Source organism: Mobula hypostoma, chromosome 29 (genome assembly GCF_963921235.1).
Source record: "Mobula hypostoma chromosome 29, sMobHyp1.1, whole genome shotgun sequence".
NCBI lineage: Eukaryota > Metazoa > Chordata > Chondrichthyes > Myliobatiformes > Myliobatidae > Mobula > Mobula hypostoma.
The window spans coordinates 14,058,123-14,073,694 of NC_086125.1; the positions used below are offsets into that span (position 1 = coordinate 14,058,123).

A 15,572-nucleotide genomic window follows, 5' to 3' on the forward strand; every position below is an offset into this window, starting at 1 on the left:
AACGGTGGAGAAGGAAAAACGTCCTCCTCATCCTCATGATTCTGTACTGTTCCCAGGGCTGCCTTTTGTCCTGGTTCACACTTCCTACATCCTTTGGTCAAATCAGTGAAATTGGTCATCATCCAGTTATGTTCTTCGATTTTTAAAAATTTTCTCTAACTACTTTGAATGTAAATTTATTATTATCACAATTATTACACAAACGTTCACAAACTGAATCACACTCCACTGTCCCATTTCAGTCCCTGCAGTAGGAAGCAACACTGTTTTCATTCAAGACTCGTAGAGTGACAGAAAAGAACAGCACACAGAAACAGGCCCCTCTACCCATCTAGTCCATGCCAAAATTGAAGACACCCCTCGAACTGCACCGGGACCATAACCCTCCACACCCACGAACCAATCCAAACTTCTCTTAAATATTACAATCTAGCTCACACTCAACACTTGTGTTGGCAACTCATTCCACACTCTCACTGCTCTCTGAGTGAAGTTTCCCCCCATGTTCCCCTTTAAACTTTTCATCTTTCACCCTTAGCCCATGACCTCTAGTTATAGTCCCACTCAACCTCAGCAGAAAAAGCCTGCTTGCATTTATCCTATCTATGCCCCTCTTAATTGTGTATACTTCTGTTAAATCTCCCCTCAATCTTCTTCTTTCTGAGGAATAAGGTCCTAGTCTATTCAGGCTTTCCTTATAACTCAAGTCCTCCTGATCCAGCAACATCCTTGTAAGTTTTCTCTGTACTCTTTCAACCTTATTTACATCTTTCCTGTCGGTGGGTGATGAAAACTGCACACAATACTCCAAATTAGGACTCACTCCCTAACCTCTTATACAACAGTGGAAAAGTGTGTATGGAACCGAAGGAGATAGCAGAGGTACTTAATGAGTACTTTGCTTCAGTATTCACTGCGGAAAAGGATCTCAGCGATTGTAGGGATGACTTACAGCAGACTGAAAAGCTTGAGCATGCAGATATTAAGAAAGAGGATGTGCTGGAGCTTTTGGAAAGCATCAAGTTGGATAAGTCACCAGGACTTACGAGATGTACCCCAGGCTACTGTGGGAAGCGAGAGAGGAGATTGCTGAGCCTCTGGCGATGATCTTGTCATGGTCCAGTCTGTGAAGTCTGCATTCTGGTTCACGGTCTGGTCCATCGATCCTTATTCCAGGTTTTCTGGCTTTCCCTTGTCCTGTTGTGTGCCTTAATTGAGGCACATGATTCTCATTTTGGGCTGGCCTCGTAAACAGCTCCTTGGTTCAGCTTCAGTTGCTGGACTGTTCCCTTCCCTTCCCCTTCCTTCGCCTGAAGCCTTGCCTGCTATCTTCACCTAATGCCTCGCCTGCTACCTTCGCCTGTGTCCTGGCCTGTAACGCCGTCAGGTTCAACTGCCAGGGCAAGATCGGGGCTTTGCTGTGTCTAGATAAGGAATCGTCTTTCATTGTTTGGAACTGTCTCTTTGTGTCCACAACTTTGCTAGGTTGGTCCAGCCATTTGCTGCTACCTTGTGTTGAGAAGCGTCTCTTTGTGCCCTTGCCTCCGCTGGGTAGGTCCAGCCGTTTGCCGCTACCTTGAGTGAAGATCTGTCTCTCAGTGTTCTGTGTATGAGTCCCGGCCCTATGTCCTGCTCCCTAGGAGGGGTCCTGACTCTGTGTAGAGCCCCAGCCCCAAGTCCTGTTCCCAAGGAGGTGTCCTGGCTCAGTGTTCCATGTTCCTGTTCTCCCTCGACCAAGGCTCTGCATTCCTGTTCGCCCTCGACTAAGGTTCTGCGTTCCTGTCTCCTCGACCAAGCCAAGGCTTCATATTCTCATCCTGTCCATGTGCCTCACCCAGCCCAGGAGTACCTCACCCAGCCCAGTTCTGGGGTTTCCTCGTCCTGTGCTGGGGTTCCCTCGTCCTGTCCAGGAGTCTCTCGTCCAGTCCTGTTGCCACTCCTCATCCTGTAGCCATGTCTTGTCCTCGCCTAGATCCGGGGTGTGAGCCTGAGTCAAGACCCAGGTTCTGAGTCCCTCTCCAGTCTCTCCAGTCTCTGACTCGGAGTCCTTGTCCAGGTTCCAAATTCCAAGTTGCTAGTCCAGGTCCCACTTTCCTAGTCTAGTCCTAGCCCAGACCCTGTATCCTAGTCTCATCCAGGCCCTGTGTCTTGTCCAGCGTCATTTCTTCCCCACTTCCCTCGCTTTCTTAACACACCTAGTCCTGTTCCTAGTACTTCAGTGTCTGTGTCTTGCATTTGGGTCCACTCCCAGCGCCCCTCAATATGACAGATCTTTGCATCATCAATGGGAACGGGAGAGGTTCCGGAGGATTGGAAGATTGCGGATGTTGTTCCATTATTCAAGGAAGGGAGTAGAGATAGCCCAGGGAATTGTAGACGAGTGTGTCTTACTTCAGTGGTTGGTAAGTTGATGGAGAAGATCCTGAGAGGCAGGATTTTTGAACATTTGGATAGGTGTAATATGACTAGGAATAGTCAGCATGATTTTGTCAAAGGCAGGTCATGCCTTACAAGCCTGATTGAATTTTCTGATGATGTGACTAAACGCATTGATGAAGGTAGAGCAGTAGATGTAGTGTATATGGATTTCAGCACAGCATTTGACAAAGTACCCCATGCAAGGCTTATTGAGAAAATAAGGAGGCATGGGACCCAAGGGGACATTGCTTTGTGGATCCAGAACTGGCTTGCCCACAGGAGGCAAAGAGTGGTTGTAGATGGGTCATATTCTGCATGGAGGTCGGTGACCAGTGGTGTGCCTCAGGGATCTGTTCTGGGACCCCTACTCTTGGTGATTTTTATAAATGACTTGGATGAGGAAGTGAAGGGATGGATTAGTAAATTTGCTGATGACACAAAGGTTGGAGGTGTTGTGGATAGTGTTGAGGGCTGTCAGAGGTTACAGCGGGACATTGATAGGATGCAAAACTGGGCTGAGAAGTGGCAGATAGAGTTCAACCCAGATAAGTGTGAGGTGGTTCATTTTGGTAGGTCAAATATGATGACAGAATATAGTATTAATGGTAAGACTCTTGGCAGTGTGGAGGATTCGACGGATCTTGGAGTCCGAGTCCATTGGACACTCAAAGCTGCCGTGTAGGTTGAGACTGTGGTTAAGGAAGCATACAGCGCATTGGCCTTTATCAATCGTGGGATTGAGTTTAGGAGCCGAGAGGTAATGTTGCAGCTATATAGGACCCTGGTCAGACCCCACCTGGAGTACTGTGCTCAGTTCTGGTCACCTCACTACAGGAAGGATGTGGAAACCATAGAAAGGGTGCAGTGGAGACTTACAAAGATGTTGCCTGGATTAGGAAGCATGCTTTATGAGAATAGGTTGAGTGAACTCGGCCTTTTCTCCTTGGAGCGACGGAGGATGAGAGGTGACCTGATAGAGGTGTATAAGATGATGAGAGGCATTGATCGTGTGGATAGTCAGAGGCTTTTTCCCAGGGCTGAAATGGCTAGCACAAGAGGGCACAGTTTTAAGGTGTTTGGAAGTAGGTTCAGAGGAGATATCAGGGCAAGTTTTTTATGCAGAGAGTGGTGAGTGCGTGGAATGGGCTGCTGGCGATGGTGGTGGAGGCGGAAATGATAGGGTCTTTTAAGAGACTCCTGGACAGGTACATGGAGCTCAGAATAATAGAGGGCTATGGGTAAGAGTAGTAATTTCTAAAGTAAGGACATGTTCAACACAGCTTTGTGGGCCGAAGGGCCTGTATTATGCTGTAGGTTTTCTATGTTTCTAACTTCAAAGTAACATCCCATCTCCTGTAGATTTATGAAGGCCAGTGTTCTAAAAGCTTTCTTTACAACCCTATCTGCCTGTGACACAACTTGAATGAGGTATGGGCCTGTATTTTCAGATCCCTTTGCACCACCTCACTCCTCAGTGCCCTACCCCGGTGAGTTGTCCAGAGTGCAGTACCTCAAATTTGTCTGCATCGAATTCCAGCTGCCACTTTTCACCCCATTTTTCCAGCTACACCCCCAATCTCGGTGTCATCCACAATCTTGCTGATCCACTTAACCGCATTATCACCCAGGTTATTGATATAGATGACAAACAACGACAGACCAGCACCGATCCCTGCGGTACCCCACTAGTCACAGGCCTCCGGTCAGAGAGGCAACCCTCTACTACCATTCTCTGGCTTCTCCCACAAAGCCAACATCTAATCCAATTTACTACCTCATCTTGAATGCTGAGTGACTGAACCTTCTTAACCAGTTAAGGTTCTAGTTAGGATATAAACAAATTACAGTAAGTCATAATTTAATACGCAATCAGTGGCCACTTTATTAGGTACACCTGTACACTGCTTGATATGCAAGTATCTAATCAGCCAATCATGTGGCAGCAACTCAATGCATGAAAGCATGCAGACATGGTCAAGAGATTTAGTTTTTGGCCAGACTAAACAACAGAATGGAGAACAAATGTGATCTAAGTAATTTTGACCTTGGAATGATGGTTGGTGTCTGATGGGATGGTTTGAATATCGCAGGAACTACTGATCTCCTGGGATTTTCACAGTTTTGTGAGATTACAGAGAATGGTGTGAAAAGCAAAAATAAAAAAAACATCGCGTAAGCAGCAGCTCTGTGGGTGAAGATGCCCTAATGCAAGAGGTCAGAGGAGAATGGCCAGACTGGTTCAAACTGACAGGAAGGCAACAGTAACTCAAATAACCACGTCGTGTGCGGAAGAGCTTCCCTGACTGCACAACACATTGAACTTTGAAGTGGACGGGCTACAGCAGCAGAAGACCATGAACATGCACTCAATGGCCACTTTATTAGGTACAGGAGGCCACGGAATGACTATCTCAGAAATCCCTCATCCTTCTCGTCCCTTCTCTTTTTCTTTGCTTTCTCCTTCACTCGATGAGAGGGTAATTAAACTCCCACACTATCACTGCTATTATTTGCCCACTTCACTAACAGTACCCAGCAGGTTTACCCTTGTGCCTCCTTTCAGCTATTTGAGGATTTATAGTAAACGTTCAGAATAACATCTTTTTTCTTAATTCCGATGAAAGTAGATTGTACCTAAACCTTACAGTACATTGCCTCTCTGTAAATCCACAATGATGTCCATAGTTAATAACGCCACCCACTCCTCCATCCATCTACTGTCTTCCCTCCTTCCCTGTGTCTCCTGACTAGGCTGTAGCCAAGAATATTCACCACATAATCATTGTGTCCATTGTAGATTCTCGGTCATTAAGCACTTTAGAAATTTGTGGCTGTTGTTTATTAAGCTTATTTATAAAATCTCCCAAATCACCACACAAACACTCTACAGAAATCTGCTTTGCTTTTCTGCCTTCCATTAATTAGACTCTCTTCACTCTTTGAAACTCAATGTATGTGGAGTATACTGGCAGGTAATGTGTACAATGTGGCAATCTTTTCAGTAATTAGCTGGAGTGTGTCAGGTAACAGTCAGAAAGTCTTCAGAGCAATACAGCTTGGAAGCAGCCCTTTCATCCAGCAAGCCTATGCTAGCTTGATGCTCACCCAGCTACTCTCAATTTCTTGCATTTAGACCATATCTCACTAAGCTCTGTCACATGTCTATGCCAACGTTCAGCCCATATCTCACTAAGCTCTGTTCCACCATGTCTATGCCAACGTTCAGCCCATATCTCACTAAGCTCTGTCCCACCATGTCAATGCCAACGTTCAGCCCATATCTCACTAAGCTCTGTCACATGTCTATGCCAACGTTCAGCCCATATCTCACTAAGCTCTGTCCCACCATGTCTATGCCAACGTTCAGCCCATATCTCACTAAGCTCTGTCACATGTCTATGCCAACGTTCAGCCCATATCTCACTAAGCTCTGTCCCACCATGTCTATGCCAACGTTCAGTCCATATCTCACTAAGCTCTGTTCCACCATGACTATGCCAACGTTCAGCCCATATTTCACTGAGCTCTGTCACATGTCAGTGCTAACATTCAGCCCATATCTCACTAAGCTCTGTCCCAAGTCTATGCCCAACTAAGCTCTGCCCCGCCATGCACCTAGCCAAGTTCTTCTTAAATGATCCTACTCTACCTGTCTCAACCACTTCCTCTGGCACCTCATTCCATATACTCACCAGTGAGACCTCAGCTCCCTATAAAATAATTCCCTTCTCACCCCAAACCTTAGACTCTCCTACCCTGTATATGTATGTATATGTCACCATATTCTAGCAGGCATTCTACAAAGAAATACAATAGTATCAGTGAAAAACTACACACAAAGACTGACAAAAGCAAAGACAAGCTGTGCAAATACAATATCTAAATACATATACATACATAAGCCTGAGAGCATGAGGTGTTGTGTCCATAAAAGGGAGTCTAGGCTGTGGAATCAGTTCGTTGTTGCGGTGAGTAAAGTTATCCACACTGGCTCAGTAACCTGATGCCTGAAATGTAGATATCCCACCCTGTAAAAACTCATTTCAGGGAGGTAGCAACATCAATTTGCGGGAGACTCCCAGAACTTCCGGGAGAGGTGGGATGTCTGCAATAGAGTAGTTCCTTAGCAGCTAGCCAGCTAGTTTAAATAATGTTAGCTATGCTAATGAACGGATGACACCTGTTAAACTCACCTCAACACGTCTTTTACAGTCTTAACTCACCATGGGCGATAGAAAAGTCACTGTTGCAAACAGTGCAGCGAGCAACACCGCCATTATTTTTGACCCATGTTAGGCAGGGGTACACTTTTGTGTAGTCTGGGGTGAAGAGTGTTTTATATTTCCTTGTTTTGAAACACTCTGCCATGGCGGTTCAGGGCATTGAACTGATGGAGAGACAGAGGTCGACTGTAAAGCCCGCCCACAGAGAAAACTGATAGGTCTACTTAGCACAAAGAGAGACCAATCAGGATGCTCGCTCTTGCTCCTGCTCCCACTCCTGCTCTCCCTCTCATTTCCCGGGATATTGTATATAATTTGCGGGCGTCAGGGAGCTGCTATTAATATGAGGGAGACTCCCGGAACTTCCGGGAGAGGCGGGATGTCTGGAAGGGTAATAGCTGCTTCTGAACCAGATCTCCTCTATCTCCTTCCTGATGGTGGTAGCAAGGAAAGAGCACGGCCTGGATGGTCTGGGGTTGTTGATGATGGATGCAACTTTCTTGTGGATGTGCTCAAAGGTGAGGAGAGCTTTTCCTGTGATAAAAGGGCCTGTACCCACCACTTTTTGTAGGCTGTTCTGTTCTTGAGCACGGATGCTTCCATACCTGTCCGATTTACCAATCTACGGCTCCAAGCTGCATCGGCAGAAGTTGCCACACAGTATCAACAGATGGTTAAAAAAAAAATTTCATGCACATTGTTAAAGACCCAGGGGGAAGGGTGGAACAGCAAATATCTCAAAGGAATATCGCCTGGGTGATTGTCTCCTTGTTGCTATTAGTGTGTAATGTGAGACCCTTTTACATATTCATGAGCTTAGTCATGATGACAGGTTGCAGTGAAGGATACAGGCCGCCCCACCCTGTCAGAGGCAAAGCAGCACCAGCAGGGCTGCTAGGAATCAGCAAGAAGTGTTGTCGGTGGTTGCCATCTCCCGTCCCCTCTCTTGGACTGACAGCGATGGGTTTGAACTTCTCTGCACAGCTGGACGACAGAATGCGCCACTACCTGAGAGGTAAGGAGGGCTGCGATCAGGTAGGCACCAGAAGGCATTGTACTCTGTTAACAGTTATCCTTTGTTACAGGGTACAGGACGTATACTGTAAACTATTCCCTCTGACTCCAGTCAGCTGTTACAGCAGGGCAAGCCAGGCAAAGTATTGGCAGCACACAGACCTAAAACTATCAGGTTCCATGAATACTTTTATTAGTGCTACAATTATAATAACAACTCGTCTCCTTTCCCTTCCTGTATATCATTTGTTCGCTTACATAAGTGCATTTTTTTGGGCAAATCTCTTAATCTATTTTATGCGCACCGAAAATTCTTATGTAATCCTTTGCCACACCACATTCCTACTGGGGGCGCCTGTGTCGTAATCATATTGTGTTGGATATCCCTTTGACAATGCGACATGGACAGGAGGAAAGGCACAAAACATACACCTGTCAAGATTCTTTTACGATGTTTCAAGGTACTTCTGAATGACAGCCACTGTTCTGACGCGGGGAAACCTTAGCCAGGTTGCATGCACAAGCTCCCACAGAAAACAATGTGATAATAATCTTTTATCAGTATTGACTGATGCTTGTTAACAAATGGCATACAGAAAATAACTCCCTGCCTGGTTTTAAAGGATGCAGATATTAATAATACATTAACCCACCTGAAGCTCCAGGAGTTCCTCCAGGTGGTGTCCTAGGCCCAACTGTGTTAAACTGCTTCACCAATGACCTTCCATTGTTAGGTCAGAATTAGGGACGTTTGCACAGTGTTCACCACCATTTACGACTCCTCAGATCATGAAGCTCCACGTCCAAACGCAGACAATATCCAGGCCTCTGCTGATCGGCGCCAGGTAACATTCACCTCACCTGAGTGCCAGGCGGTGACGATATCCAACAAGTGCCAGAATCTGAATCAGGTTTGTTATCACTTCATACATCGTGAAATTTGTTTTTCTGCTGCAGCAGTACAGTGCAAAAAAAAATTAACTACTGTGTTACCAGAGAGAAGTAAATGTGGAGCAAAAGAGGAATGGCGAGGATGAGGTGGTGTTTGTGGGTTCTCGGACTGTTCAGAAATCTGATAACAGAGGGGAAGAAGCTGTTCCTAAAACATTGAGTGTGCATCTTGGACACTGGTGTGATTGATGCAGGTGGGAACCGCTGATTGTAGCGGTAAGAGACTGGAGATTTCCTTGAACGCTCTATCCAGTTGGCACAGGTTTTCATAACCCGGACAAGTACACGGACTAATGGTATCATCCCCCAGTCCAAAGGCATTGCCATCACAGAACGCCCCACTATCAATATCCTTGACCACAGATTGAACTGGAGTAGTCATATACACCATGAGGCTGCAAGAGCAGGTCAGAAGCTCAGAGTCCTATAGCAAATAACTCTTCCCCCACCTCCCCATCATCTACTAGGGCTTAAGTCAGGAGTGTGATGGAACACTGTGCACCTGCCTGGACACTTACACCTTCAACAACACTAAGGAAGATCGACACCATCCAGGATGAGGCAGCCCACTTGCTGGGCACCTCATCCACAACCACTCGCTCACTCTGCCACCGACGGGCAGTGGCAGTGGTGTGTACCATCTGTGGCAACACACCAAGACTCCTTGGACAGCACCTTCCAAACCCACCGTCGCTACCAGCTGAAAGGACAAGAGGAGCACCAACACCCAGAGGGTGCCCTCCAAGCCGCACACCACCCTGGCTTGGAAATTTATGGCCGTTCGTTCACCGTCAATGGGTCAAGACTCTGGAACTGGAACTCCCTGCCTAACACCATTGTGGGTGTAACCCACGTCCCAAGGACTGCAGCGATCAAAGAAGGCAGCTCATCACCAACTTCTCAAGGGCAACTAGGGATGCACAACTGAATTTTTTCTCAGCCTGTGCAGACTGCAAGCTGTGAATGGATGTAAAAAAAGAGAAGATCTAAGTAATGGTTGGTTTATGCATGAAATTTATGTCATTATCTGACATTCACTATTTACTGAAATTAAACTGCTTCTATTGGGAGCAATTGCAGGAGTTTTGTTTTCTCTTTTCCATAGACATACTGTGCTTGCTAAACAACAGGTTGTACTTGGTCATCCCTGTGAACCTAAAGCAACACACACAAAGCGCTGGAGGAACCCAGCAGTTTGGGCAGCATCTATCCGCGGAGAAAAGTAAATGGTCGACATTTTGGGCTGAGTATCAGTCTTGTTTACTCATTTCTATGGGAAGGTAAGGATCAGGTAGCAAAGGTCTAGGAGTTTTGAGATGAGTTTTCTTTTTGGGATTATAGTATTGAAAGCAGAGCTGTAAACAAGAATATCTCCAAGTTACTTGGGTTGAGGTATTGGATATCTTTTGTGATGGGTGGATATACTGCGACAGTCATTTGTAGATACTGGATATCTCTGTGGCAGTGGGACACAGATATGAAATTTCTCCGCAACAGTGAGACATAGATCTATTAAGGTGAGTTACAGGGTGTGGACAATCAGCAGAATTACTAAAGTTGATTATATCTCAAGCAACAATCCTCAAATGCAAATCGTTCTCTAGAATTTACGGTCCTTGAGAAAAATGCAATCCAGAACACCTTTGTTGTTTCTTGCCTGAGGGAGTACCGGGGTGGTGTAAAATGGGAGTTCTGATTGCCAAATGGGTAGAATAGACAGTTTGAATGGGTTCCAGGCCACTCCCTTGGAATCTCTGGATTCTGGCTATGAATCATCTGAACAGTCATGAACAGGAGCATTTTCCACATAACAAACTTATCTAGGTGCAGTTTCATAGCATCACATCAAACATGGGAAATACTATCCACTTTACAATCCACCATCTTTCCTCAAAGTCAGTGTCCAAATTGAGCTTATTGTCAGCGGCAATGGAAAAATTAAATCGCAGCAACCTCACAGGTGAACTAGAGACACGACATTCACAGTAAAAACATAAATTCAAAGTATTATACAAGAAAGAACACAATTGGAAAAAGTGAAACCAGTCAAGATACCAACATCAGTACATCTGTAAAAATTTGTTAGAGTGTCTGATGAACCTCCTTAACCTTCCATGTAACGTAGAGACACTGGTACACTCCTTCCCTGTGATTGCATCTCTTTGCTGGGGCCAGGACAGATCACTGGATTGGCACCCAGGAATTTAATCCACTGATGATACAACCATTGTTGGTAGAATCTCAGGTGGTGATGAGAGAGCATACAGGAGTGAGATATGCCAACTAGTGGAGTGGTGTCACAGCAACAACCTGGCACTCAACGTCAGTAAGATGAAAGAGCTGATTGTGAACTTCAGGAAGGGTAAGATGAAGGAACACAAACCAATCCTCATAGAGGGATCAGAAGTGGAGAGAGTGAGCAGCTTCAAGTTCCTGGACGTCAAGATCTCTGAGGATCTAACCTGGTCCCAAGATATCGATGTAGTTATAAAGAAGGCAAAACAGTGGCTATACTTCATTAAGAGTTTGAAGAGATTTAGTATGTCAACAAATATACTCAAAAACTTCTATAGATGTATCATGGAGAGCATTCTGACAGGCTGCATCACTGTCTGGTATGGGGGGGGGATGGGGGGGTGCTACTGCGTAGGACTGAAAGAAGCTGCAGAGGGCTGTGAATTTAGTCGGCTCCATCTTGGGTACAAAGTACCCAGGACATCTCCAGGGAGCGGTGTTTCAGAAGGCAGTGTCCATTATTAATGACCTCCAGCACCCAGGGCATGCCCTTTTCTCACTGTTACCATCAGGTAGGAGATACAGAAGCCTGAAGGCACACACTCAGCGATTCAGGAACAGCTTCTTCCCCTCTGCCATCCGATTCCTAAATGGACATTAAATCCTTGAACACGATCTCACTTTTTAAATATATCTTATTTCTGTTTTTTACACAATTCTTAATATATTCAATATACATATACTGTAATTAATCTACTTATTTACTTATTATTATTACTATTATTATTTTCTTCTATATTATGTATTGCATTGAACTGTTGCTGCTAAGTTAACAAATTTCACGACACATGCCAGTGATAATAAACCTGATTCGGATTCTGAATTCATTGGTCTTTATACATATGTCTGCGATGAACCTTGAAGGTTCAAATAGTTTTTTTTGGTGTGATTTAGTGAATTGGTAGGACTGTTGCTGGGTTAATGATTTGATTGCTAGATTTTGGATTTAGTTCCTAGGTTAGGGATCTGGTCACCTGGTTAGGGACCGGATTACTTGTTTGCTGTGTGTGATTTGGCTGTTCAGTTAGGGATCTGGTCACCAGGTTAGGGACTGGATTACTGTGTGTGATTTGGTTCCTCAGTTAGGGATTTGCTTGCTAAGTTCAGAACATGACCGTTGTCATGGCTTGTGATGAAATTGCCAAGTTTGGCAACTGTCCAGTGACCAAGCTGATGTGACATACTGCTTGTATACATATCTAGATGTCTGTTTTACTTTCCGGAGCAGGATAATGAAGGTATCTTGGTACTGAACTGTGTCTTCAAAAGAAGATCCTTCCCCAGGGCTTTATAATTGACGGCATTAAAGACACTTGCCAAATAAATAAAGGCCCTTATCAAGTCCTGATTTTATTTCCTTCATTTTTCCTGGACTTGATGGACAATGAAGATCATTTACCCGGGAATGGTCTGAGCTTCCAGCGGGATTTCCTCAGTGGGAGGTAAGTATTTGGTATCAGAAAATACTGAGGACCATTTCTGCTCCAGAAGGCCAGACAATTCCTGATCATTTCTCTATTCCAATACAACTCTTTCTTAAAGGTCATAATAATGTTGGCATTTTTGGGAATTTTTTCCCTCATGTCAGATTTAAAGGAAAGGTTAATGGGACATCTTGACCTCCAATCTTGCGGACTTCAACTGGTCTCCCAGGCAGCACTGAGGCGAGGTGAGGCAGCGGGCCCATCACCAAGAGTAAGGAAAACCCGGAGTTTGATTGAATTAAGAAAGTTCAGGCACAGGCCAAATCGAAACAGCAGGGTCCAGATCCCAGAGCATATCAAAGTGACTGAACCTTAAGTTCGGATGATGAATTAAGCTCATAGCTGAATCGGTAAGGTCAGGCACAGGCCGAATCAAGGCAGTGGGGTCCAAGCCCCGGAACGTATCAGTATGACTGAATCCAATGTTTTGACAATGGTTTACACACTGGGCCAGATTGAAAAGGTCAGGGTGTTATGGTCCAAAGTGAGGGATGGGCAGTTCAGCTCACTGCTCAGCTCTGCCTTGAACTAAGAGCCTGGGGACGGACTCACTATTGACTTCAGTTCAGAACACTATTTGCTTCTATTTATTGTTGTACGGTTTAGTTTTTTCCTGCATATTGGGTGTTTGACAGTTTTTTATGATGGGTTCTTCTGGGTTTCTTTGTTTTGTGGCTGCCTGTTACGAGACAAATCTTAAGGTTGCATACTATATAAATACTCTGATAATAAATGTACTTGGAACTTTGAAAACCAGGTAATCAGAACAGAACAGTGTTGCTGTTCTATTGCAATGACCTGTAGACTCATTCATTATCCAGTCTGAGGGTTAATTGAGCCGTGTAATTGGCCCAGTCCTGCTCTCTATCTTTCTGTTGGTTATTTGAACATCCTGAATGGAATCGAACAGCTCACTAATACTCATCATCTTCACATGCATCAAGGGCATAACTTCAGACAGCCAGTGATGCAAACATCTTTGCACACATTGGGAGGGATCTCCAGTCACTGCGCTCACCTAAGGTGCTCCATTAACCTCCCTCGACCTTGCACACATCCATCAGGTATCACCTGTCGGACTTGAGTGGAGCACCAACACAGAGGCCGTGTCCAGAAAGGGCTAGAGTTGCCTCTGCTTCCTGAGGAGAATGAGGTCCTTTGGAGTATACAGGCCTCCTCTTCACATGACCTACCAGTCTGTTGTCACCAGTACAATCTTCTATGTGGTGGTGTGCTGGGGCAGTTGCATCAACGCGGGTGATGCCAACAGGCTCAACAAACTGATTAGAAAGACTGGCTCTGTTATAGAAATCAAATTGAACAAACTGGCGACTGTGCCAACAGGCTCAACAAACTGATTAGAAAAGCTGGCTCTGTTATAGAAATCAAATTGAACAAACTGGCGACTGTGCCAACAGGCTCAACAAACTGATTAGAAAGACTGGCTCTGTTACAGAAGTCAAATTGAACAAACTGGAGGCAGTGATAGAACAAAAGACTCGACGGAAAATCCTGGCAATTCTGGACAATGTTTCTCACCCTCTACATGCCACCTTGGCTTTCAGTAAAAGACCAAGACAACTCTGCAGCTCCAAAGAGTGCTATATGAGGTCATTCTTACCCCCGGCCATTAGGCTCTATAATGAGTCAACCTATAACCAGGGAAGTGATGACTCCCTCCCATTAGACTGTTTAAAGTAACTTATTTTTTATTTTATTTATTCTTCTTACTTCTCTTCTAATATAGGCCATCTGTGAATGTGTAATGCTGCTGTGACACTGTAATTTCATTTGGGATCAATAAAAAACCTATCTATCTACCTACCTGTGTGTCCTCGGCACTACAGAAATGCAGGGGTAAAGTCTGAGCTCCCTGTCAAGAATCAATTCAAGATTATTAATTGACATTCTTCTACACACAAGTGTAAAGAAAAACAAAATTATCGTTACTTCGGATCTGATGCAGCATAAAAAATAACACAATAAGCATAAAGAACACAATAAAAACACAATAAATATAAATACATAAGATTAGCATACCCATAGACCAATATGTACTACATAAAGTGAGTTGAGGTACAGGAGTGTGGTAAGGTGACTCTGACGGGAAATGATAAAGTAGCGGTGGTCGGGTTGAGGTGGGGAGGGTTAATGGGTGGAGGTATTGATCAGCCTCGTGGTTTGGGGAGGTAACTGCTTTTCAGTCAGATGGTCCTGGCGTGGATAGTAAATAGCCTCTTTCCTGACGGCAGAGGGACAAACCGTCCATGAGCAGGGTGGGTAGGATCCTTCATGATATTGCTGGCCCTTGCTGTGTGTGTGTGTCCTTGGTGGTGGGTAGGCTGGTGTTGGTGGTGCACTGGGCAGTTTTAACTGGCTGTCGTAGAGCTCTCCTGTCCGACACAGTACATTTTGCATACCATACAGTAATGCAGCTTATTAGAATGTTCTCCAGTGCACATCTGTAGAAGTCGCGGTCTCTTCAACTTTCTAGGGAAGTAGAGATTTGGTTGACAGCTTTCTTGACTGTTCAATAGATGTTCTTTTTCTGGGATGAGAATATATTCTCCCCAGTCTAATCAAGAGGGAGGGAGGGAGGGGAGGGGAGGGGACCTCGACTCAGACCATGAGAGGCCTACGTCCGGTATTTTCATGCCTTACAAGGCGCAGATTGGAAGTCTGTGTGGGGCGCCACTCCTCACACAGACACTAGAGCAATGTGTGGTTAGGAGCCTTGCTCAAGGACACAAACACGCTGCCACAGCTGAGGCTAATCACGAACGGGATAAACTGTATTTTTTGCACACTGTGTATAAATGCTATTTCCAAAGAAAACTAGGAGAAATATCGGTTCTCATCACCAGAAAGCACAGGAAGTTTAAACCATCAAGTCAAGTGTGTTGTGAGATGAATTGTTTCAAGACCACACAAGCCCTGTCAGTCACTGGAGAGCCCAAAAGTTTCACTGCTGGAGGGAACAGCAGAGTTGTGAAGTTGCCTAATCTAAGGTTAAGATTAAGACTTTGTGGGCCACCAAGAAGATACCCTTGGGAAGCTTATAATTGGATTGTTTCTACACAGTGAATATTTAAGTGACTTCAGATAGCCCTGAGTTTTCAGGGAAGTTTGAGTGGTGCCAGAAACTTCACCTTGAGCAACCTAAGTAACCAGTTACTCCTTCTTAGCA

At 45.0% G+C, this 15,572-nt stretch overlaps 1 protein-coding gene across 2 annotated transcripts in view; it reads left to right on the plus strand.

Moving 5' to 3' along the window:
* The first annotated feature begins 7,518 nt into the window (after nucleotides 1–7,518).
* The window catches only part of LOC134339306 (protein Niban 1-like), a 76,346-nt gene continuing 68,292 nt past the window's right edge, over nucleotides 7,519–15,572 (plus strand). For both annotated transcript variants that reach the window (XM_063035691.1, XM_063035692.1), the window contains exon 1: nucleotides 7,519–7,656. In XM_063035691.1, coding sequence (XP_062891761.1) covers nucleotides 7,602–7,656 — 55 coding nt within the window. In that variant the 5' untranslated portion in view covers nucleotides 7,519–7,601. The remainder of the gene's footprint in view (nucleotides 7,657–15,572) is intronic.